Source organism: Myotis myotis, unplaced genomic scaffold, assembly GCF_014108235.1.
Source record: "Myotis myotis isolate mMyoMyo1 unplaced genomic scaffold, mMyoMyo1.p scaffold_m19_p_18, whole genome shotgun sequence".
In the NCBI taxonomy this organism is placed as follows: domain Eukaryota; kingdom Metazoa; phylum Chordata; class Mammalia; order Chiroptera; family Vespertilionidae; genus Myotis; species Myotis myotis.
The window spans coordinates 29,152,662-29,175,817 of NW_023416322.1; the positions used below are offsets into that span (position 1 = coordinate 29,152,662).

Below are 23,156 nucleotides of genomic sequence, written 5' to 3' on the forward strand. Positions count from 1 at the left end.
TTGCTGCCTAGGCCTTCAGGGCCCTCCCCAAGGCCTGCATTGCATATGTGACTAGGATCGCCTTGGACTTCAGCGGCCGCCCCGTTAGTGTCCTGCAGCATCGTGTGAGTGGTGAGAAGCCGCTTGGGTGCAAGGGGCCCTCCCAGCCGCCAGGGGTCGCACTGCAGGCGGCTGGGCGCTGGATGGGCGCTGGGCGGGCGCTGGGCAGGCGCTGGGCAGGCGCCGCCAGGGTCACGGCCACAGGCCCGGGAGGGCGTGGGGGGAGCAGCTGCGCCCACAGTCCCCGTGGGGGTGAGGGGGAGCGGAGAAAGCGGGACACTCGGAGGAGCACCCCGCCTCCAGCCAGCGGGAGCCCGGAGGAGCGCACGCCCAAGTGAGCTGCAGGGCAGCACAGTCCCTGCGTGGCGCAGCGCACGGGGAACGTAGGCACCGCCGGGATCTCCCTCCACCGCGCCCAGCGCCCCGGCGCCCTCGGCTGCCTCTCCTTCCTTCCCTGGCCTCCCGGGAGGGAGTGGCGCCCAAGTCGGTGCGCCATGTCCGGGGCCGGGTAGCGCACCGTCCACCGCCCGCCCGCCGGCCCGCCAGCCCACTCTCCCTGCCGCCCGCAGCGGGCCGGCCGGCCAGGGAGTCGCAGGGCAGGCAGGTAGGGGCCGGACCGGGCGGGGTGGCGGGCGGGGAAGGAAGGGAGGGGGTGCCGGGCGGGAGGAGGTCCCCCAGCTGTTCTCTGGCGTGGCACATCTGGTTCCGGTTCCTCTCTCCTGGGGAAGTGAAAGTGGAGGGGAGTTCGCTAGCTGCGCCCGGTGCCCTGCACCCCCTTGCTCCTGCGGGTCCTCAGCCAGGGCACCCCTCCCTCTGGCTCAGGTCACGCGGCGCTGCTGCTGTCATGTCCCCCGCGACTGGCGCACCTGCCCCGGTCCCCGGTGCCCCGGCCCTTCCTCGGCAGGCAGTCTCCTGCTCCACGCGCCCGCCCGCCGCCCCGGCCCGACCTCCCCATCGCCTGGTTTGTGGGCGTGGGGACCCCGAGTGGTGCCCGCGCCCCTCGCCTTCCCCAGGCAGCAAGGGCTGCCTTGTGCAGGGTGTCTCCCTGGCTGGGTGACGGAGGCTCTAGTGAGCAGGTCCTGCGGGTCGGGGCCACCCACTCGGCCCACTAAGGGCTCCTGCCTGCTGCCTGGGGCATAGGGCGCCCTTTCGCCTGCAGAGGGTGAGGGATGCGGTTGTGCCCTAGAGCTAAATTAGGAGGCTGACGCTGACTCCTGGCTTCACCTTCCAGACATGGAGGCTAAATTTAGCTGGAGGTGTGTGTGTGTGTGTGTGTGTGTGTGTGTGTTCGCGCGCGTGTGTCCAGAAGCCATACTGAGGAGAAGGCCAACCTGGCTTCTGAGATCCCCTTGCTCCTTGAAGTTCTCTGAGGTTAAGTAGGACTGTACATCCTGGGGCCATGCTGAGCCTCCTCTTCTTTGCTGGGGGTCCTTTTGTCTGAGGTTACACTTGGCATGATGCTGCGTTGGCGCCTTCCATGGTACCCCCCGCCCCCCAACACACACCCATAGGCTGACTTCCGCTGAGCTGGGCTGAGCTACAGCTTCCCCTCCACTGTTCCAGGAAGTCACCTCCCTTCCCCTCTGAAGCGCCCCCATTCCTCCTGTCCTCCGCTGCACGCCACCCATCAAGCTCTTTCCTAGCTTCTGCACCTGGGGCTCCCCAGGGCCCTTAGGCTCCCACTCTCGGGTTGGCCATGGAGGCAGGTGAGAACTCAGTGACTGAGGACCTGTTGTGGGCCTACCTTGGGGCTCCCTGGAGGAGGACATGGGGGTGGCCGGGACTGGTTCCCACAGCCGCCTTTGTCCTCACGGGGTAACCCGAGGACCCTGGAGGTGGGCGGGCACTGTTGTTTTGGTTGTTGGTTTTGTGTGTTTTTTTTTGGTCAGTTGCAGTGGTTCTCAACCTTCTGGCCCTTTAGATACAGTTCCTCATGTTGTGACCCAGCCATAAAATTATTTTCGTTGCTACTTCATAACTGTAGTGTTGCTACTGTTATGAATCGTCATGTAAACATCTGATAGGCAGGACGGTCTTAGGCGACCCCTGTGAAAGGGTCGTTCGACCGCCAAAGGGGTTGCGACCCACAGGTTGAGAACCGCTGGTTTAGTGGCATTAGGTGAGGAAAAAGGACACTTGAGTCTGGTGAAAGGACACTAAAGCTTGGGTTTTGTGGACACTTGGGTGCTCCCAAAATCTAGAGGTGGGTTCTTTAAGAACATTAACTGGCTCATGTAGTTCTTAGGATGTCATAACTAGAGTTGAGAAGTTCAAAAACCCTTCTTAAAAAACCTGTAAGGTTGGCATGATGTCATGGCCAAAATTAATGATGTCATTGCAGGCCACTGCAGAAAAGACGGACCTATTATAACTCTGTATGGGTGGGGGGTGAGGAGGGGAGGGGTCTTTAAAAGGGATACAGGTGTGTGGTGGAGTGGAGTTTGGGTCCTTTAGGGAGAGGGCTAGGACCATAAGAGAGGGTCCTGGTCTCTTTAAGAAGCTGTGGCAGGGCTCTGAAGGCCTGGTGATGTCATAGGCGGGAGAGTTCAGGATTGGCTGACCACTGATCCTGCCTTTCCTTGGAGGGACTAGGAAGAGGAGGGAAGCAAGGGGGAGGGGGCACCCTGGTTGCCATGGCAACACCAGCCTGCCTTGACCATTGCAGATGCAGTGAGTGAGGGGGGGGCCATGGCCGAGGAGCGGCCCCCCCGGCTGGTGGATTACTTCGTGATCGCCGGGCTTGCGGGGAGCGGAGCACCCATTCCCGAGGAGACGCGGGTTCCTGAACCCAGTGGGCCCCTGCGCCCGCCCCGGCCCGCTGAGCCCATCACCGACGTGGCAGTCATCGCTCGGGCGCTGGGCGAGGAGGTGCCCCAGGGCTACACCTGCATCCAGGCCTCCGTGGGGGGCCACCCCTTGGAACTCAGTGCTGGGCTCCTGAGTGGAACTCAGCCTGTCATCTGCTACCGCAGGGGCCGTGACAAGCCGCCCCTCGTGGAGCTCGGGTGTGTGCCCTCCCCGTGTGGGCACCAGGGGAGGCTGGGAGGGGCAGTGGGGTGAGGCCGGGAGACGCAGGGGCATGGGATGAGGGTTAGGCGATGGGCTGGCTAGGGGCCGGAGAGAAGGGACTGAGTGTTTATTCACTTAATCCTCACACCGATCTGGGTTCTTGTACTCATGTTGCTACTTGCCAGCTGTGGGATGTTGGGCAGGGTTTGAGCCCCTCTGGGCCTGTTTCCTGGTGGATAAAGTGGGGGAAATTGTACCTCCTCATAAGGTGGTGGGGAAGATTAAATGAGATCATCCATGGAAGGGACTTAGCACAGAGGCCGTAAATGGTAACTTTTTTCGTAGCATTTATCAATGACTAGGAGAGCCGTGGGAAGCTTGAGGGGTTGCTGCTGATGGAGACGTAGAGAGACAAGGGCAGAAGAGGGGCATGGGATTCTTGGGGGCAGAGGTCAGCAGTAAGTGAGCCCGGGGGTCGCGGTTCGTGAGGCTGAGGGTGCACGGCAGATAGGTAGGCCTGCGTAGGCGGATCTGGCAGGATGGGGTCTTTCTCCTCCGCCCCTGCTCGACATCTCTCTCTGTTCTCTGTGCCAAGGGTGTTGTATGAGGGGAAGGAACGTCCCAAGCCTGGTTTCCAAGTACTAGACACGACACCCTACAGCCACTCCGCCAACCTGGCCCCTGCAGGCCCTGGGCACCCCCGCACCTACCTCACTTACCGGCGGGCAGCAGAGGGGGCAGGGCTGCATGCCTTGGGCATCACTGACCTCTGCCTGGTGCTGCCCAGCAAGGGTGAGGGCACTCCTCATACTTACTGCCGGCTGCCCCGCAACCTCAACCCGGGCATGGTGAGTGGGGCTCGGGCCCAGGGCTGAAACCTGCCCCGCCTCAGCATGGGGGTGTGGACACTGGGCGCCAAGGGCATGTGCAGCCTAAGGCCTCTCATGGCAGGCGTGGGCCCAGGGTGGACTCTGGTCTTGGGGGACCGGGATTAGTGGGAATTCTAAAGACGAAAGACCGCTTAGGGGTGGTGGAGGAAGTGGACCCCAGAAACCTGTGTATCTGCTTGTCTCTTGCTGTTTCTCGGGCAGTGGGGCCCAGCAGTGTACCTGTGCTACAAGGTGGGCCTGGCCAAGGCCAACACGCTTGTGTATGAGGCAGGTGAGTTGCCCTTTAGTCCCTCTCCAACCCCTTGGCCCTCCATGTCCCTCTGCCCTGGCGCCTCTTGGCTGTCACTTTCATTGTGCCTGGAACTCCCCTTCGCCATTTGGCCCTTCCCTGGGATCCCCCCAGTTCCTTCCTCTGGAGCCTGATATGCCCTCCTTTTGGGTGCCCCCCCCCCCTCTGTCCTGGGTGCAGAGCTGCTGGGCCGCTACCCAGAGGAGGACAATGAGACATTTCCGCTGCCCGAGTCGGTGCCCGTCTTCTGCCTACCCATGGGGGCCACTATCGAGTGCTGGCCGGCCGAGACCAAGTACCCGGTGCCTGTCTTCTCCACCTTCGTGTTGACGGGTGCAGCTGGTAATAAGGTGGGTGTGTGGCGTGGGGGAGGGGGTCTGGGCCATGCAGGGCCCATCTGACTGCCCCTCTGGCCCCCGCCAGGTGTACGGTGCGGCCCTGCAGTTCTATGAGGCGTTCCCGAGGGCCAGGCTGTCGGAGCGGCAGTCACGGGCCCTGGGCCTGCTGAGCGCGGTGGAACGAGGCCGGCCGCTTGGGGGCCGAGCAGTGCGCAGCCGGCGCGCCATCGCCGTGCTGTCCCGGTGGCCTGCCTTCTCTGCCTTCCGCGCCTTCCTTACCTTCCTTTACCGCTACTCCGTCTCAGGCCCCCACCGCCTGCCCTTGGAAGCGTGAGCATGGCTCCCCTGACCCTGGGAAGGAGTCTGAGGGGATCAGGAGGCCAGGAGAGATGGAAGAGATTAGGATGGAGCGGACTGGGGGTGTGTGTGCGGGAGGTGGGCAGAGAAGTGGGGGACAGGGCTGTCGTGTGTGGTTGTATACATTGCCAAAGTGCCACTGGCTAAGGGGGAGAGGGAGCTGAAGTCCAGTCTACACTTGCTAGCTAAGGGGCTTGCCTGGATTCTATACATAGGGTGTCCCAAACATGTATACACACACTTCGAATCATTATAAAAGGCAGTGTTCATTAAAATACATTTAATTTCAAAACGGAGCCATCAGCTGTTAAAGTGTGTGTACATTTTGGAGGGACACCCTGTATATTGGCTGCTCTGATGGCTGACGCAGGCTCAAGGCGAGGTCAGGGAGGAATAAAGTTCTGGGGCCAGGTGGCTGAGGAGAGTGAATGTGATGGTAGGATAGAGGTAGAATGGGGAATCCGTCTCTGACCCGCATACCTCTTTCCCCAGGCACATCTCCCACTTCATTCACAACGTCCCCTTCCCTTCCCCACAGAGACCCCGCATCCTGGTGCAGGTGAGGGTGAGGCCGGGCTGGGGCTGGGCGGGAGGAGGGCAGTTGGCAGGGGCCAGCCTCTGTTATCCTGACCCATGGCTCTTCTGCCTCCCAGATGTCTCCCTACGACAACCTGCTCCTCTGCCAGCCTGTATCCTCACCCCTGCCCCTCAGGTATGTGCCCAAGTTGGGGGAGAGGGTTGAGGACCAAGAACATGGTAGGTGCCAGGCAGGTGGGCACAGCTGTTGAGGGCTGTGCAGGCTGGGCCCAGGCGGTGTCGGTGCCCAGGGACTAGGAAAGGGTCTCCAGGGCCTCCTGGTGACTTGCCCCCCGACTTTGGTGTTACCCACAGTGGTGCCAGCTTCCTGCAGCTGCTGCAGAACCTGGGCCCTGAGCTGGCCATCACGTTGCTGCTGGCTGTGCTCACAGAGCACAAGCTCCTAGTCCACTCGCTGCGGCCGGACCTGCTCACCAGCGTCTGTGAGGCCCTTGTCTCTGTGAGTGCCCCCCCCTTCCCCAGGATGTTCTTTCAGATGATCCCAACCCATCCCGGACTCTTCCCTGGGGAGGGTTCCTCAGTCTTCTCCTTTGGCACAGTCTGCAGGGGCATACAGCTTCCATCAGGAGCTCTTCTTCAGAGCCCGCCTTCAAGTTTCTCAACAGGCCCCCCCCAAAAGCCAATGACCCTCCCGCCCTCACCACTGCCCCACCCCCCACCCCCACCCCCCTGCTCACTGCTCCTCACTCCCTGGTGCTTCAGATGATCTTCCCGCTGCACTGGCAGTGCCCCTACATTCCCCTGTGCCCACTGGCGCTGGCTGACGTGCTGAGCGCCCCCGTGCCCTTCATTGTGGGCATCCACTCCAGCTACTTCGATCTGCACGACCCACCTTCTGATGTCATCTGTGTTGATCTGGACACCAACACGCTCTTCCAGTAAGATGGCCGGTCTCGTCCAGGGGCTGCGGGGAGGAGCATGCGGGCAGGTGTGTGGAGGCAAAAACCGGGGGAGGCTGGCAAGGAGCCCCATGGCCTTTTCTTCCTTCTGCTTCCCTCATAGGACGGAGGAAAAGAAGCCCCTCACCCCTCGGACCCTGCCCCGCAGACCCTACAAGGTTCTGCTGGCTACACTGACAACCCTGTATCAGCAGCTGGATCAGAGTGAGAAGCCTGGTGGGGGGAGGCTGGACACTGTCATTGACCTTAAACCCCCAGTTTGGGCAGGCCTGTGGAGAGCCAGAGCTTACTTGAGGAGGTTAGAAGAGCTAGGATTTCATTTGGTGGAAGTGAGGGTAATATAAGCAGGAGGGAGGAATATGTAATGTTAGTGTGCCTGAATGTATAGAGAAGGACGAGCTGGTCATTGGGGAGGCTTGAAACTTGCCTCGGGGTAACTCTTCAGTCAATATTGGTGCAAAGCCATTTAACAGCTGGCGGTGGCCAGGCCGTGGTGGAGACCTGTGTGCAGAGCAGGGTTGGGACTGGCCCTTCAGGGGCTGGCTCTCAGTCTCCGGCCACCCTGGTCCCCAGCATACACTGGGCCCGAGGAGGAGGCGTCCCTGGAGTTCCTGCTGACAGACTATGAGGCTGTGTGTGGCCGCCGGGACCGGCTGGAGCGCGAAGTCCAGGGGGCCTTCCTCCGCTTCATGGCCTGCCTGCTCAAGGGCTACCGGGACTTCCTGCGTCCGCTCACCAAGGCGCCCTCTGAGGGGGCTCGCGATGTCGACAACCTCTTCTACCTTCAGGGTAAAGAGCTTGGGAAGGGCATCACGGGAAGCTGGGGGACTGGGGACCACTCAGTGCCTTGTTCCTTCACTCAGCAGACATTTTTTAAAAAAATATATTTTATTGATTTTTTACAGAGAGGAAGAGAGAGGAATAGAGAGTTGGAAACATCAATGAGAGAGAAATATCAATCAGCTGCCTCTTGCACACCCCCTACTGGGGATGTGCCCGCAACCAAGGTACATGCCCTTGGCCGGAATCGAACCTGGGACCCTTGAGTCCACAGGCCGACACTCTATCCACTGAGCCAAACCGGCTAGGGCTCAGCAGACATCTTTATGGGCACCAGCTTTGAGCCGTACACTCTTTTGGGCTTGGAGGGAGTAAGGGCACAAAGCGGAACCGGCTGTGGCCCTGCCCTCTGGGGCCTTGGGTTTGGGGTGAGCCGCCCCCATGGGCAGATCTCTCTTCAGGGACACTGCTTTGGGGAAGCCCCAGAGAGAGGGAGGGAGTACAGACAGACAAAAGGGGCCATGGTGCTGGGGAGCTGAACCAGTCCGCTTGGAGTGTGGGGTAGTGTCAGAGGGGCCAAAGAGATGGCAGCTTCGCTGGGCAGGGGACCAGGAGAGGGGCTCATGAGGGGCGTGGCCACGGTAGGAAGCCTGGTCATCTCCCCCCTGCCCCGTTCTCATGCCCTCAGGTTTCCTCAAGTCCCGGGAGCGCTCCAGCCACAAGCTGTACTCGCAGCTGCTGCACACGCAGATGTTCTCGCAGTTCATCGAGGAATGCTCCTTTGGCTCTGCTCGGCACGCTGCCCTCGAATTCTTTGACTCTTGCGTTGATAAGGTTTTGAGCACTGTCCCTTCTCTTCGTGCCCATTGCCCTCTGCTGTCCTCCTGGCTGTCTCTGTTACCCCAGGACCACCATACACACAGCTCTGTATCTTGTCTGTGACGGTGATGGCACCCCTGGAGTTACTCAGTGCAGAGCCCGTGTCACCACACATGGCTGGCTTATATGTACCCCATCTTTCCATTCCTGACGCCATCCCCCCGCTGTATCTCAGGACCTCGGTGAAGTCTCAGCGCACTTGCTCCTTCCCCTGGGGTGTGCTTTCCTGGGCGATGCTACCTGCCACCTTCCAGACACGCCGGCTCTGCCCCACACGCCCTTGATGCTCACTCTCTTACCGTCCTGTCCCAGGTCCACCCAGAGCAGGAGAAGCCCGAGGCGACGCCCTTGGTGGAGCTGGAGGAGCTGTCGGGAAGTGAGCTCACTGTCTTCATCACGCCTCCCGAGGAGCCCCCGGTGCCCGAGGGCAGCGAACCCACTCCCCAGTACTGGTGAGCGCCCCTGGCACCCTCGCCGGTTCCTAGGCCACATGGGCTAGCTGAGTGCTGACTGCCTCCGACGTTGCCTCTCTGCCCCTCCAGCTACGATGGATTTCCAGAGCTACGGGCTGAGCTGTTTGAACCTCCCCAGGAGCAAACTGGGTCTCTGCCTGTGCCCGGCCCGGCCCGGAGTGCCCCGAGCAGTCCTGCTCCTCGCCGTACCAAACAGGTAACCAGCAGGTGCCCTGCAGAGGCAAGGGCTCAGGCTCAGCCAACGGCTGTTGCTTCAGCTTCTTCATCCGTAAAATGCGCATAATAGTACCTATGCTGTCAGGTTGTTAGGGGGGTTACGTGTGCCTGGCACAGAAAACATTTGGTGTTGTTACCATTGTCATCATCATCGTCTTCATCTTCTGAGCACTCTGGGAACCGGGGGTGTGTTGCCTCTTCCAGGGCATCTGCCCATCCTCAGGGGTTTGACCCCTCTGCCCAGGGCTCTGGGGGCTGAAGCCTGTGTGTGCAGCAACCCCCCCTGCCTCCTCCAAACACAGCCCCTTCCTCAGGGAGGGGGCTGCTTCTCCCACAGCATTTTAAGACCTGCCCTGCCCTGCCATTGTCCCCTACCCCATCTAGGAGATGAAGGTCGCACAGCGGATGGCGCAGAAGTCTGCGGCGGTGCCTGAGCTGTGGGCCCGGTGCCTGCTGGGGCACTGCTACGGGCTCTGGTTCCTGTGTCTGCCTGCCTACGTGCAGTCAGCCCCCTCCCGGGTGCAGGCACTGCACACGGCCTACCACGTGCTGCGCCAGATGGAGCACCACAAGGTGGTGCTGCCCGATGAGGTGGGTGCCCGTGCCCAGTCCCAGGCGTGCTTGTGCCGTCCTGGGTACGATGAGATTCACTGGAGACCTGGGAAGGCAGAAGGGGGGCACTGGCACAAGCCCTGGAGGAGTTGCCAGGTGCTTCGTAAGATTCACTGAATGAATGAGCATGACCAGGAACAGCAGCAGGGACGGGAGGGTGGCGGGTCAGCTGGAACAGTGGGCAGCTCTCAGGCAGCCCCGGGAGCTGCCAGGGGCCAGGGAAGTCTGTGAGAACCGGAGAGGCTGGAAGAGGTGCTTGCTGAGACTTTAGGGTTTGGGGTGGGAGTGAGTCGCCTCATCCTGTACCTCCCCTGGCCCAGGTGTGTTACCGGGTGCTGATGCAGCTATGCTCGCACTATGGGCAGCCTGTGCTGTCTGTGCGGGTCATGCTGGAGATGCGGCAGGCAGGCATTGTGCCCAACACGATCACTTACGGCTACTACAACAAGGTACCAAGTTTGGGGCTACGGTGGGACAGTGGCATGTGCCAGGTGTGTGCATGGGGAGGAGGCTCTCCCTGGCACCTGCTTCCCTCCCCTCTCCTTGGAGATTGGGCCCGTACAGTCCAGCTAGGTCCTGTAAGCTTTGCTGTCCATGTGCTCCTGTAGGGCCTTAGCACCTACGTTGGGTTTTCGCAGGCAGGTACTGCTACAACCTAATAAAAGCTGAGTGTTAGCCGGTGTGCCGGGATACATTTACATCAGCGGTTCTCAACCTTCTGGCCCTTTAAATACAGTTCCTCATGTTGTGACCCAACCATAAAATTATTTTCGTTGCTACTTCATAGCTGTAATGTTGCTACTGTTATGAACCGTCATGTAAATGTCTGATATGCAGGATGGTCTTAGGCGACCCCTGTGAAAGGGTCGTTCGACCGCCAAAGGGGTCGCGACCCACAGGTTGAGAACCGCTGGTTTACATCATTTTATCTCCACCATAGTCCCAAGAGGTGGAAGGATTATTACCGCCATCTTACAGACGAGGTTATGAGGTTGCCGAGTTAGTAACTTGTCTAAGGTCCCACAGTGAGTAAGTTAGGGAAGTGGGATATGAACACAAGCATATTGATGTCTCCTGAATTCAGGCCCTTGACCATGGCACTAAACTGCCTCCTGTTTTTCAGATGAGAAAACTAATGACCAAAGAGTGAAATGATTTCTTCAAAGCCATATAGTTTAGAAGTAACAGAGTCTGGAAATAAACTGTCTCCCTGCTTCTGGCTTCCTCTACGACCCCCCTGTCAGTGGTGGCCGCTGCCAGCTGCCTCTCCCGGTTGAGCCATTGGCAGAACAGTCCCGGGCGGCACGCCTGGAGGGGAAGGCGGTCCCTGGGCTGCAGGACAGGCAGTAGGTGTCAGGCTGGGATCAGTGTGAAAGTAGGCCATCTTGATGGGCACTGTGCTTGGCAGGCTGTGCTGGAGAGTAAGTGGCCATCTGGTACACCTGGTGGGCGCCTGCGCTGGGCCAAGCTTCGGAACATTGTCCTGGGGGCTGCTCAGTTCCGCCAGCCCTTGAAGGAACGGTGGCAGCAGCAGCAGCAGCAGCAGCAGCAGCAGCAGCAGCAGCAGCAACAGCAGCAGCAGCAGCAGCAGGCGGCAGCACAAGAGGCAGGCAGCTCCCAGACAGGTAGGCAGGGGTTGGAGACACGGGCTCGGGGCTCAGGCAGGGAGAGCTGGGACTGGCCCGTTGTTTGGCACTGGGTGTTCTGGGGATGGATAAACTACACTTGGCTGGTAACAAAAAGAGATGAAGTTCTACAAAGAACCTTCCGAACCCAGGTCTGTGCAAGGAGTTCTGTTTTGGAATAGAAGGCTGGGTGTCGACCTGGCTGCCTTTCAGCCCTCCCTGTGTCTTACAGAGCCCTGCCTGGAGCGCCCCTCCCCTACCCGCCCCCTTCAGCGCCAGACTACTTGGGCTGGGCGCAGCCTGCGGGACCTGGCCTCACCCAAGGGGCGCCTGTTGAAGAGTGGCAGCCTGGGCAGTGCCCGAGAGGCACAACCCACGGTGGAGGCTGGCGTGGCCCACAGTGAGTGCCCTTGACTGACGAACACCCCAGTCAGCTTTGCTAACCACTTGCCAGTGAGAGAGGAAGACTAGGGCCAGGATGGAGGGGTGGCCCTCCGTGGTGGGGACTGCAGACTCAGGGAATCTTGCCCAGAATGCCGTCACGATAGGGGTTGTGGTGCCAGAGTTTGTGCAGCCAGAAACTGTGTTTACTCAGTCTCTGGAGGAGGGGCTGGGCTGCGTCTTCCCTGACTCTTCTCTGCCCTGCAGTGATGGAGGCCTTGGGGGTACTGGAGTCCCGGGCATCACCTGTGCCCTGGCACGATGGAAGCCTCTCAGACCTGAGCCTGCCTGGGGAGGAGCTGGCAGCTGGAGGCAGCCCAGGGGACTCGGGCTCCGCCCTGAGTACCCAGTCCACTGAAGTCGTGGAAGGGCTAAGTGAGCGTGTGCCCAAGGCTAGTGGGCATCAGGATGAGAGCAGCACCCCCCGGCGAGGGCTGGGTGCCCGCCTCCAACAGCTGCTCACTCCTTCCCGCCGCCGCTCCTCTGTCTCTCGCATTCCCCCACCTGAGCTGCCCCCCGACCTGCCTCCCCCAGCCCACCGCAGCCCCATGGATGGCCTTCTGCACCCCCGGGAGCGCCCTGGATCCACTGCCTCCGAGGTAGCCAGCGAGGGGAAGGAGACACTTACGCACCCAGAGGCTGCTGGGGAGGGGCTGCTAATGGGACAGAGCCCGAGAGGGCCCTGAGGGGTGGTGGGAGTCAGCGTCCTGGGCCAAGAGGGGCACGGGCTGGCTGACCATGCTTTCTCGTGTGGTAGAGCTCAGCCTCTCTGGGCAGTGAGTGGGACCTCTCAGAATCTTCTGTCAGCAGCCTGAGCCTTCGCCGTTCCTCAGAGCGCCTCACCGAAACCCCCGGGACCTCCCAGCCACCTTCCCTGGAAGTGAGGATAACCCCCCACACGGGTGTGCTGGACACATGCGCACACACACATACACACACACACACACCCTCTGTCAAGGCAGGGGCTGGGCGGAGGAGGCAGGAGGCTGGGCTGGGATGCGGAGGTAGGAGGGGCTGGGGAAGAAGCCTCAGGCCAAGCAGGGCTTGCTTCCTGGGGTCTTCTTGCCTGCAGATTCTGCTGTCCAGCTGCTCCCTGTGCCGCGCCTGTGACTCGCTGGTATACGATGAGGAGATTATGGCCGGCTGGGCCCCTGACGACTCCAACCTCAACACCACCTGTCCCTTCTGCGCTTGCCCCTTCGTGCCCCTGCTCAGTGTCCAGACTGTTGATTCCCGACCCAGGTGCCCAAAGCAGGGCAGATGCTTCGGGTGGGAGAGGGAGGTGGAGGCCCAAGTGCTGAACCCTCCTGCTGTCCCCCTGCAGTGCCCCCAGCCCCAAGCCTGCCCCTGCTGGTGCCAGCGGCAGCAAAGATGCTCCTGTCCCAGGGGGACCAGGCCCTGTGCTCAGTGACCGCAGGCTCTGCCTTGCCCTGGATGAGCCCCAGCTCTGCAACGGGCACATGGGGGTAAGGGCTGGGCCAAAGGGGCTTGAGGAATGGGTGCGTGTTGCCCTGTGGGGGGGTCCCCGGTGATCCTGTCCAGAGATGGGCATTGAGGCCAAGGGGCATCCCAGAAGCTGTTGGACACGTGGAAGCATGGCTCTGAGGATGGGGCATGGCACATGCCCTCCCCTGCCCTCCCCATTTGTGCCCAACAGGGTGCCTCCCAGCGAGTCGAGGGTGGGGCATGGGCATACCTGAGCCCCCTGGTGCTGCGTAAGGAGCTGGAGTCGCTGGTAGAGAACGAGGGCAGTGAAGTGCTGGCGTTGCCTGAGCTGCCTGCTGCCCACCCCATCATCTTCTGGAACCTCCTGTGGTATTTCCAGAGGCTGCGCCTGCCCAGTATTTTGCCATGCCTGGTGCTCGCCTCCTGCAATGGTCCCCCACCCCCCCAGGTCAGTGCCCTCCGGTGGTTCCCGAGTGTCTGCCTCAGCTCTCGGCTCTGCCTCAGCCCTCGGTGTCCTTGGTACTGTAGAAAGAGCACATGCTTTGGAGTCGGCGTACTTGGTCTTCCTTCCCACCCTTTCACTTCACTACTGAGCCTGGGTTTTCTCATCTGTAAAATGGCATGAGTGTTCCCCCGACAGGGCTGTTGTTAGACACCTTGTGTAATGCCCAGACCGGTTCATTAATGTTTGTCTCCTCCTTTTACCAATATTTATTGAGCACAGGCAGTGTTTAGGCACAGGGATACAGCAGATTACAGGACACAGTCCTTGCTCTCAGAGAGCCTGTGTTCTCCCGGGGGTGAGAGTTCCTTTCCCTCTTCTCTTTGGCTATGTCCTGTGATGTCCCCGTGTGTCTTGGAACATTGTCTGCCCATGTTCTATCCTCCATGAGCCTCACTGTCTCCTTTTTCTTGGCCTCCTGCAGGCCCCATCTCCTTGTCTAGTGCCTGACCCAGCCTCTGTGCAGGTGCGCCTGCTGTGGGATGTTCTGACCCCTGACCCCAATAGCTGCCCCCCTCTCTATGTGCTCTGGAGGGTCCACAGTGAGTCTGGTATTTGGCCTAGGGTGGGAAGGGGTGGGTCCCACACCCAGAGGACTCAATAATCCTGCTTACCTTCCTTTCTTTCACCCAGGCCAGATCCCCCAGCGGGTGGCATGGCCAGGCCCCGTACCTGCATCCCTGAGCCTGCATTTGCTGGAGTCGGTGCTGCGTTATGTTGGTCTCGATGAGGTGCACAAGGCTATAGGGCTCCTGCTAGAAATTTTAGGGCCCCCTCCTACAGGCCTGCACCTACAGAGGTATGGGGGCTCCCATCTGGAAGTTTGCTGGCCTGTACCAGACTCTGTATCCCCTTTCTCTCACTCATGCCCTTCTGCCTCCACTTCAGGGGCATCTACCGTGAGATCTATTTCCTGACGATAGCTGCTTTGGGCAAGGACCACATGAAAACAGGTGAGGGTGCAGGCAGGGGGCTGAAGAGTTTAGGGATCTGGGGCCTGGTGTGGGAGGTTGGAATCCTTATGTATTGACCTGCCTCCCACCTCTTCCCTAGTGCACTTCGACAAGCGGTACAAGTCTGCCTTTAACAAGCTGGCCAGCAGCATGGGCAAGGAGGAGCTGAGGCAGCGGCGGGCACAGATGCCCACCCCGAAGGCCATTGATTGCCGAAAATGTTTCGGAGCATTTCTGGAATGCTAGGGACCCTGAAGCTTCCCCCTCCAGCCTGGAGTGGGGAGGTGGAAGAGAAAGGATTCTAGCGATCATCTGCTTCCCTGTTCCTTTCAGAGAGGAGTTGGGAAACGGGCCAGGAGACATGCCCCAGCCATAGGCTCCAAGTGGGGACAGCAGGAAGGGGGACCCAGTATTACCAAAAGTCACAGTTCGCTGTCTCCAACCTGCCCAACGTGCTCATGCTGACATTGGAGGAGGCCTGGGGACATTTGGCACAGCCCTGTTTCTCCCCATCCTATACTCGGAGCTCCCCTCCAGCTACCCACAGGTCTGCTCTACCCCGGTCATTTTATAAGTTTTTGTTTTAAAAAACAACTGGAAAGATACAGAGCCACTGAGCCTTTGCCTTGAATGGGAGGGAGGACCATCATTCCCCATCAAGGATGGCCCCTCTTCGCTAGAATTGCTGAAGGAGTCCAAGGCTCTCCATGCCTTTCTACCTTAGAATTTGTATTTTATTTTAAGTTATTTATTCTGGAGCCACAGCCCCCTTGCGTATGAAGTTATTATGGATGGTGAAAAAGAGAAGGGGAATGGGGTCCTACGGTACAGTGCTTTGTAGCACCTTAAATTTCAAGAGGTGGGAACTGGAGGAGTCCCAAGGTTTCCTTAGGAAGTATTGATGCCCCCTCTAAGTCCTAATCCTTCTTGTCCTCTCCACCTGGGGAATGCATCACCCACCCAGGGCCCTGACTGTGCAATAAGGATTGTTCCTTGCGAAATTTTGTTGGATGTAAATATAGTAAAAGCTGCTTCTGTTTTTTTTTTTTTTTCTTCTGCCTCCTGTTTTCTGGGTCTGGGATAACGGTGGGGGATACCTCTCCTTTTCCCCTGGCTGTACATCCTCCCTTCCGCCTTTCCATCTCTTGCAGCCTTCAGGTACACATGGCTTTCCCCGACCAGGTCTGCTACCGGTCCCTTGAGGCACAGGGAGTTCTCAGAGCAGGAGAGGGGTGAATCCGGTGCTGGCTGTGGTGATGCCAGTTTGTGCGGCACTTCCGGCCCTCCCGCACAATCACCCCCTTGTCCCTCATCTGTCTGCCCACACAAAGACTCCATTCTCTGGGGGCCCTGAGCTCATCTCTGCCTTCTTGCTTCGCCCCCAGCTTATCCCCTTCCAACTTCTCCAGCACCTCCACAGGGATGACAGCGCTCTCCCCGATCGCTGGTGTTGGTGGCCCTCGTGCATCTTGGGAGCCCTGGCGGTTATCCTAGGCCTCCTTGGTGGCTCCAGCTGGAGGAAGTGCTTTTCCAACCAGGGTCTCAGTCTGGGGACAGTGCCAAGAAGATGGGGACCAGGATTAAGGGGCTCACTGCATGTGGGCATCAGAGGGACAGGCTTCGTTTTTCTAATCCCTCTGGCCTACTTGGAGTTCTCCCTTCTTTCCCTGTGTAATGAAATAGATACAGAAGCAACTCCAAACAGAGATGCAAAACAAATTACCAAAGGGAATTAGCCAACAAAACAGAAATGCCTTAGGGAAGGCGGGTGTGAGTGTCAGTGGAGGAAATAACTTACATGAGCCTTTCGTGCACATTCCTTGGGGTGAGATCAGTGGATGAAAAGTACTATTCCTGAATTTTGGGACCTTCAAGCCAGAGGACCCTTCACCATCCTGTCTTGAGCTTGGCAAAGAAACTGCACAGGAGGAAAGCCGGGGCTTAGGACATGCCATCTGTTTTGCCAGGGACTAGGAGATGCCTTCTTCAGAGGGAACCCTCATGTCACCCCAGGTTCCGATCAGACCTCATTCTCCAAAATCAACCTCTCCCTGTATCATCCTCAGGGACCCTCTGCAATGGAGCCACTGCCTTCCTGAAATCATAAGTTTCTGTTGAGTGTAATGTGCCTAGTAATATGCTAAACCAACTGACATTGGAGAGATTTTTAGGGCTCAGTCCCCACTTTAATAGACCGTATAATCTTACTGGTCTAGAGGGCCTCTTGGTTCACAAACAATAATGCTCATCAACCCTGCCTCCAGCTTCTGTTTCTCATTTTGGGGCTTCCTTTTAGAGGTCTAGAGTCAGATGTTCAGAACTATAGAATTCTTCAACCACAAGAATATCTGAGAATTCCAGTAATAAAGTAATCATCATGGCATCTGATATCTTCTCTGTCCTGTGGGTTAGGGAACTGTATGAGGGAAAGGATATGCACATATAACCTGGCCCAATTTCTCTTCCCAGACTATTTCTGTGGTTGTTGTTAATCCTCACCCGAGGATAATTTTCCCATTGACTTTTAGGGAAAGTAGGAGACAGAGGGAAAGATAGAAACATCGATGTGAGAGAAACACATCCATTGGTTGCCTTCTGCATGAGCCCCAACCGGGGCCCAGGCCAGGGAGAAGCCTGCTACCAAGGTACATGCCCTTGACCAGAATCGAACCCCAGAGCCTTTGGTCCACAGGCCACGTTCTATCTATCCACAGCCCAACAAAACTGGCGAGGGTTATCTTCCCAGACTTTGAAGTTTATAGGCTCCAGTATGAAAAACTGTAGTTAAATCATGTCTCTGCCACTTACTAATTTTATTACATCTGACAAGTTACTTAACTGCTATGCCTCAGTTTTTCCTCATCTGCAAATTGGGGATGTTGTTTAAAGATTAATTATGTAAATCCATATGAAATTAATAAATGTTAGCTTCAAAAAGAAAATGAACAGAGACTGCATAGGGCAAAGGTCATGTCCATTACAACAGTGGCCTCACTTACTTGTCTTCCTTGGAACTTGATTATTCCAGATTGAAAGTCCCCCTCCATGGCCTGATTTTTAATTTTGCTAGAAGGCATTTTCTCAGGACTCACTAGTATCTTCTTTGGGCTGGTATCCACCAACATATTTCTTTTGTCTCCTCACAGCCCTTGAAGAATGGCCCTTCAGATACAGAGCATGCATTGGACTGATCATGGTTTAAGCAGGTTAGGGAAGAGGACTGACTATACCTTGCATGAGGGCAGTGACTATCTCATTTACTGTTATAGCCCCAGCACATAAAAGAGTGCCTGATGATATAATAGGTCCTCTATCATGTGTACTAATCACAGTGAAAGCATTAAAATTAGGGGGCCAGTAGAGAAATAATTTTCAGTTCAGTACAAGACTACTACCAATAGAATACCAACAGAAGCTGAATTTTGAACTAAGGGTGAAATTCTTGGAAAAGTGAGGAAACCCATAAGTTACTATTTATGTTTATCGAGTACTTACTGTATCCTTAGCACTGTCCTGAGCATTTTATAATATATTTTTGATTTCAGAGAGAGAGGGAGAGACAAAAACATCAGTGATGAGAATCATTGATCAGCTGCCTCCTACACACCCCATAATGGGAATTGAACCCTGACCTCCTGGTTCATAGGTCAATACTCAACTATAGAGCTACACCGGTCAGGCTGTCCTGAGCATTTTAAATGGACTATTTTATAATCATCACAATTACCCTATGAGCTCAGTACTCTTATCAGTCATTCCCATTTTTACAGACAGGGAAACTAAAGCATCCTATATAATAAAGAGCTAATATGCAAATGGTTGTCATGCCCTCACGCTGGAGCTGGGGGACCTGAGGCTGCGTCCCCCCCCCCCCCGCCCTGCAGGGCTTGATTGGGGTGGGGCCAGTGGGTCTGGGTCTCGCGTGATTTCGAGGTGTGTGCGGGTGGGCAGGGACTTGACTCTGGGTTCTGCGGCGCACCCCAGACTCTGAAAGGCGGGAGATTTTCATATACATTTTACTAATTTTCTTTCATCTCTGACACTTCTATTATAGTGAAAGGGCAAATAGCAATATTAAAATATTTCTTCTAATTAATTCCCTTTTAATGTGCACGAATTTTGTGCACCGGGCCACTAGTAGAGAATATAAATTAACTTGCTCCCAAATCACACAACTGGTAAGAGGTACAGCAAAGATCCAAACCCAAGTAGTCTGACTCCAGAGACCATGTTCTTTACCTGGACACTATACTAGGATGAAACAAGGTTTCTTACCCACTTAAAATAGGAATTGGGGCATGCCTCTGCTTGTGCGTGCGTGTGTTCAGGGTCTTTCATTCGTGTGTGGCCATGTCCTTCATTAGTTTAATTTCCAGTGCAGAGCATGACTTTTAAATAATTTGAAGAACATGTTCTAGTGCTTCTGGAATCAGTTGTTTCTGGGCTCAAAGCACTGCGTAGTCACTAATTAGCTGTCTGGCCTTTGCAAGTTAACCTTTCTGGGCCTGTTTTTTCTATCTATTTGTATTCAAATTTCAGCTCTGCCACTTAGCATTTTTAACTTTGTACCTCCTTTTTCCTCGTCTGTAAAATGAGGATAATAATTACTCTACAGTTACGAACCCATGTAAAGCTCTTAAAAGAATAAATAAGATAACGCATGTACAGCTCAGTCTCTTTCCCCAAAAGTTAGCTATTATAATTCCCTCAGCGCATTCTGATACTTGTTGCTTCTCACCGAGGTGCTCGAGAAATGCTAAGAAAGTTCAGGTGGGTCTAACAGCTTCCGGGAATAGCAAGAGGAGCTGGGCCTGGAGTTGATTAGGGGTAAGGAGGCCGTTCCCTTCACTGTGAACCTAACCAGGCAAGATCCCGAGAGGAGGAGCTAGGAGGGCTTTGCACACCGTAATTTCTCAGCAATCTGGCTGGCTGCCTTTTATTTCTGCTGTCGTGGTTTGGTCACGACAGGGCCATGCTGGGGTACGATGAAGACTAGGAAGCTCAAGGCCTTTGGCAGGCGGAGACAGGCCACGCCCCAAATAGACAGCAAGGCCCAAGCGCCTAAAGCTACTTCTATCGTGAAATTCATGGGTTTTCTCGGCATGAAACACCACCTAACGCAGAGCCCAGCGCCGTTCACCAGTTTCCATCTTTAGAATTGGAAGAATGAGAACTAGCCAAAGGGGAATCCCGATTTTGGGAGACTGGGGTACGGCGGCTGCCTGGGGACCAAAACGTCTCCAAGGTAAAGTTGCAGCCTGAAGCGATTTTTTGACCCCCGACACTTAATGGACTGCTGAAGACCCGGATGTGTCTGGGACTGGTCGAGGTACCCATTAACGCGCCCCCGCTAGACCATCCCCCTCCTCCGTTTAGGATTGGGTTTCAGGTACGCCAATCATCACTTCGCCAGCCACTCACTCCTCAAGGGTGGGGTGTAGTCCCGGCATCCCCTCTCTTATTGGTATGGCCTAGAAGAAGAGGGCGGGGAGGCCGGCTTAGGTTGCCCAATGGGCGTCGTGGCGTGTGGGGAAGGCGGAGCCGAGGCGCTTGGCAGCTGCCCAATCAGCGTCCTTGTTTGTGTGGTGCCGCCGCCGCCGGTGCAGCCGCCGCCGCCGCCGCTGCCCCCGTCTGTACCGCAGTGTCTGCTCCGCCCGCCCGCCCCGGTCCGGCCCGCCCCCCTCTCCCACCTCCGTCCTTCGTCCCGTCAGCAGGGTACGGAACCCACTGTGCCGTCGCCTCTTCCTTTTTCGACGCCTCCGCCGCCGCCTGAAGAGGCGAGCTAGCTGGGAGTTACACCGCCACCGCCAGGTGAGGAGCTCTGGCCTAGGCCAGCCTGGCCGCCCGCCCGCCCGGGGGCGGTGAGGAGGGAGGAAGGGAGGGAGGCTGGGAGGAGGCGGTGGCGGCGGAGGTGGGGGAAGGGAAAGGTGGAGGGGCGGGGGAGGGGAAGCGCCCGCGAGCCGACGCCCGCCCGCGCGCCCCCGCCTTGCGTCCCCCTCCCCCCACCCCGGCACCGCGCGCCCCCGCATCGCGCTCCCCCTTCACCTCATCCCCTCCCCCCGCTCCGTGCGCGCGCCCCGGTCTTTCACTTCGGCCTCGCGCGCCCTCAGCTCCCTTCATTCCTTCTCCTTTTACTCTTTCTCCCCTCCCTCGCGCCCCGTTTCCCCCGCCATCCCCGCTTTCAGTCACTGCCTCATGCCCGCCATGCTCCCCTTCTTTCCTCTCTACGCGCTCCCCCCCCCCTTTAACTTTCCACCCCCAGTGGTGCCCTCAGGGTGCGGGGGCCGCTCCCTGCTTTCAGTCTGGTGTTTGGCGGCGGTTGGGACAAATGGGGGATTCTGAAGGGTAAAGGAAGCACGAGGCAATTATCTTTATTTAGGTAAAGGCATCAGGAGCGCAGAACCCGACCCCTTTATTTCGGCGGCGGCGGCCACGGCCACGGCCCCCTCGCTCTCCCTTAGGAAAAGGGAATTGTCTCAGTCTGTGTGGACTCTTATCTTCTGTAGCGACTAAGCCACCCCTTTCCTCAGCGGGGCTTCTGGGACACGCGGGACCTGTATCCCAGTCCCTTGCTTGGGGGTCTCTGGAGTCAGAACTTACCCTTCCCCAGCCCGTCCGGGACTGAGAGGACTTTTTGCCTCCCCGCTCCCGGTCACACTGAGGAGCTGGCCACTCCTGTGAGTGGGTGCCGAGGTTTGGGGGCCACTCGCTGGCCCGGGACCGTTCTCCCCTCACGAAGGCAGTAGGGTAGCTTCTCTGCACTCTTCCCCAGCATCCACTTCCCTCCGGACACGAGCTGCTAGCTCGCGGGCCTGGCACTGAGTTGGAGAGGGAGGCATTGTGGTGGGTGGGTGGCCACCAATCAACCTTTTCTGCTTCTGTCATCTGGAGAGTCAGGTAGCCTCCCAACAACAGTTTTCTCCTTTCTGATCAATAATTATTTGAAGGCCTTTTGTGTGAAAACAGAGCTGGGAGATAATTTTAGCAAAGCAAAAAAGCAGCCTGCAACAGAGATTTGGACTTGGCAGCAGCTGGGATAAAAGCAGGTTCAACCGATCTGTGTTGGAGAAGAGCTGATGTTTTTGAGTTTTTGAAACACGTTTCTCTCTGAACATTTGTTTTTACAAAATGTGATACAAAAATGAAATGTTCCTCCAGCCCTCCAATGCCCCTTTCAGTGCAGATTGAACTTCTGATTGTTTTCTGGCAGCAAGATGGTGTCCATATGTTGTCTATATGTTGGAGATGAACCTACTTGGGAGTTTAATGGTAACTTTATTGTTTTTTCTTTGATACACTGACTCTTCTTGAAAGTCTGATAACCACTTGAATTCATATTTTTGATGCTGGAGCAGTCTTGATAAGATTGTTGTCCTAAAGTAGCATTTCTGTTGGTACTTGATTGGGAAGGAGGCTACTTCTGGAGCTACTAAAGGTGCTACTGAGGAGGAGATCGATATATTTTGAGGGAAGACACACACCTGTTGAAAATGATGCTGTTTTTTGTGTGACTGATATCCAGTCTCTGACTGTTTTGGGATGGGCTGGGTTAAGGATAGTTTTTCCTTGGGCTTCTTGAGCAGATAGGTTGTATGAATAAGGAGTTAATTAATGGGAGTACTGGTCTGGTAGTGCTGTCTTCCGTTTTTAGAAGAATGTAGTTTTTAGTCGAGTGGCAGTGATAGTAAAGACTGAAGAAGGTAAGTATTAATCAGCAGGTATCAGAAGTCTGGACCTGTGTGTGGGCTGAGTGACCCAGTTTGAGAAGAGGTGAAGCTTAAGGACTTTTGTCCTGCCTATTCCTTACTAAGAACACTTTCCATGCGGTGAGAGTGATTTGTAGCTGACAGCAGCATCCATCTTTGTTTTATGACACTGTGGTTTGCTTCCCCTGACTGTGGGTGATGTCTGTTAACTTCCTGTTTAAAGGCAGTCGGAATAGGGTCTGAATAGAGGCTGCATTCAAATATGAATCTAGGAACAATGTTAACCAGGTTCCCTGATCAGCTCTTCACATTTAACTTCTAGCAGAAACTTTTATTGCTGTGCTTAGCATAAGGCCACAGGGACGTGGGGAGGAAGATGTGAGAAATTTGTTCTGAATCTGATAGTCTTAAAGTATATTCAAAAACCTGTGTATTCTCCTCTCCGTTTGGGAGGCAAATGTCCCCATTTGGTCCCTGTGTTCCCCACCGCTCACCCCTTTTTTTTCTTCTGGCTGGACCTGGTCACCAGGTTGGGTTTTGGTTAGAGAACAGCAGTGTGGAAGAAGGGTGTGTCAGTAATAGTATCCTAGTCATATTCTGGGATCTCCAGCTTCATACTAGCCTTAAGCAGTATGGAAACCAGGCCTCTTGTTTTAATTTACTGATTTTTTTCTTCTTTGCACACCCACCAAACTGGAGGTTCATGTGTAGAGGAACAGTATCTATGCTGTCCTGGTTTCAAGACTCGGGAGCATATTCCATATTAGCCACCCATTGGGAGTCATGCTGACAAGCAGCCCCTCTGCACTCAACTCAGAATGTTCATTTTGTTTGGCTCATTGAGAAAAACCAAACCAGCTTTGGTTGATTAAAACAGATGCTATAGACATCGTAAGATTTGAACCATAACTGGGGCCGAGGGACTTTCTTTTCCAGATCCTTTGCAGTACTTAAAGTCCTGAATCAGTACATATCAAGACACAATAGCCAGGCATTTTCCGAGGCCATTTGGAGGGAAAGAAAAAGAAAAAAAAAGATATGAACCCAGATTGACTATAAATCTAGTCCTGGCCTAAAGCTGTCCACCTCTTGCTCAGAAGAAAAA

At 56.3% G+C, this 23,156-nt stretch overlaps 2 protein-coding genes across 7 annotated transcripts in view; both read left to right on the forward strand.

The window, feature by feature from the left end:
- The first annotated feature begins 216 nt into the window (after positions 1-216).
- Positions 217-15,397, forward strand: DENND4B (DENN domain containing 4B). 4 transcript variants are annotated; one of them, XM_036343582.1, is made up of 28 exons: positions 217-373; positions 2,705-3,044; positions 3,644-3,896; positions 4,140-4,209; positions 4,408-4,577; positions 4,651-4,895; positions 5,415-5,481; positions 5,576-5,634; positions 5,814-5,958; positions 6,222-6,397; positions 6,522-6,622; positions 6,992-7,207; positions 7,887-8,032; positions 8,390-8,529; positions 8,620-8,746; positions 9,151-9,357; positions 9,699-9,827; positions 10,787-11,003; positions 11,236-11,403; positions 11,652-12,043; positions 12,202-12,324; positions 12,517-12,686; positions 12,769-12,910; positions 13,102-13,338; positions 13,817-13,934; positions 14,026-14,191; positions 14,281-14,345; positions 14,446-15,397. In XM_036343582.1, exons 2-28 carry the CDS (start codon positions 2,728-2,730, stop codon positions 14,589-14,591), a joined length of 4,512 nt encoding a protein of 1,503 aa, XP_036199475.1. In that variant the 5' UTR covers positions 217-373; positions 2,705-2,727; the 3' UTR covers positions 14,592-15,397. The 4 variants fall into 4 exon arrangements, with proteins under 4 accessions (XP_036199475.1, XP_036199473.1, XP_036199472.1 ...); XM_036343580.1 differs by having other exon boundaries at positions 237-643; XM_036343579.1 differs by lacking the exon at positions 217-373 and adding an exon at positions 728-1,745.
- A 4,590-nt stretch (positions 15,398-19,987) lies between these two features.
- GATAD2B (GATA zinc finger domain containing 2B) overlaps positions 19,988-23,156 on the forward strand; it is a 77,419-nt gene continuing 74,250 nt past the window's right edge. For all 3 annotated transcript variants that reach the window (XM_036342308.1, XM_036342312.1, XM_036342313.1), the window contains exon 1: positions 19,988-20,156. The gene's annotated coding sequence lies outside the window, so the exon portion shown is untranslated. The remainder of the gene's footprint in view (positions 20,157-23,156) is intronic.

Excerpts from the sequence above, each read along its gene's own strand:
- DENND4B (XM_036343579.1), top strand. Across the intron at positions 8,530-8,619 it reads GAACCCACTCCCCAGTACTG|CTACGATGGATTTCCAGAGC; the intron begins GTGAGCGCCCCT and ends CTGCCCCTCCAG. Across the intron at positions 12,911-13,101 it reads TCTGCAACGGGCACATGGGG|GGTGCCTCCCAGCGAGTCGA; the intron begins GTAAGGGCTGGG and ends TGTGCCCAACAG.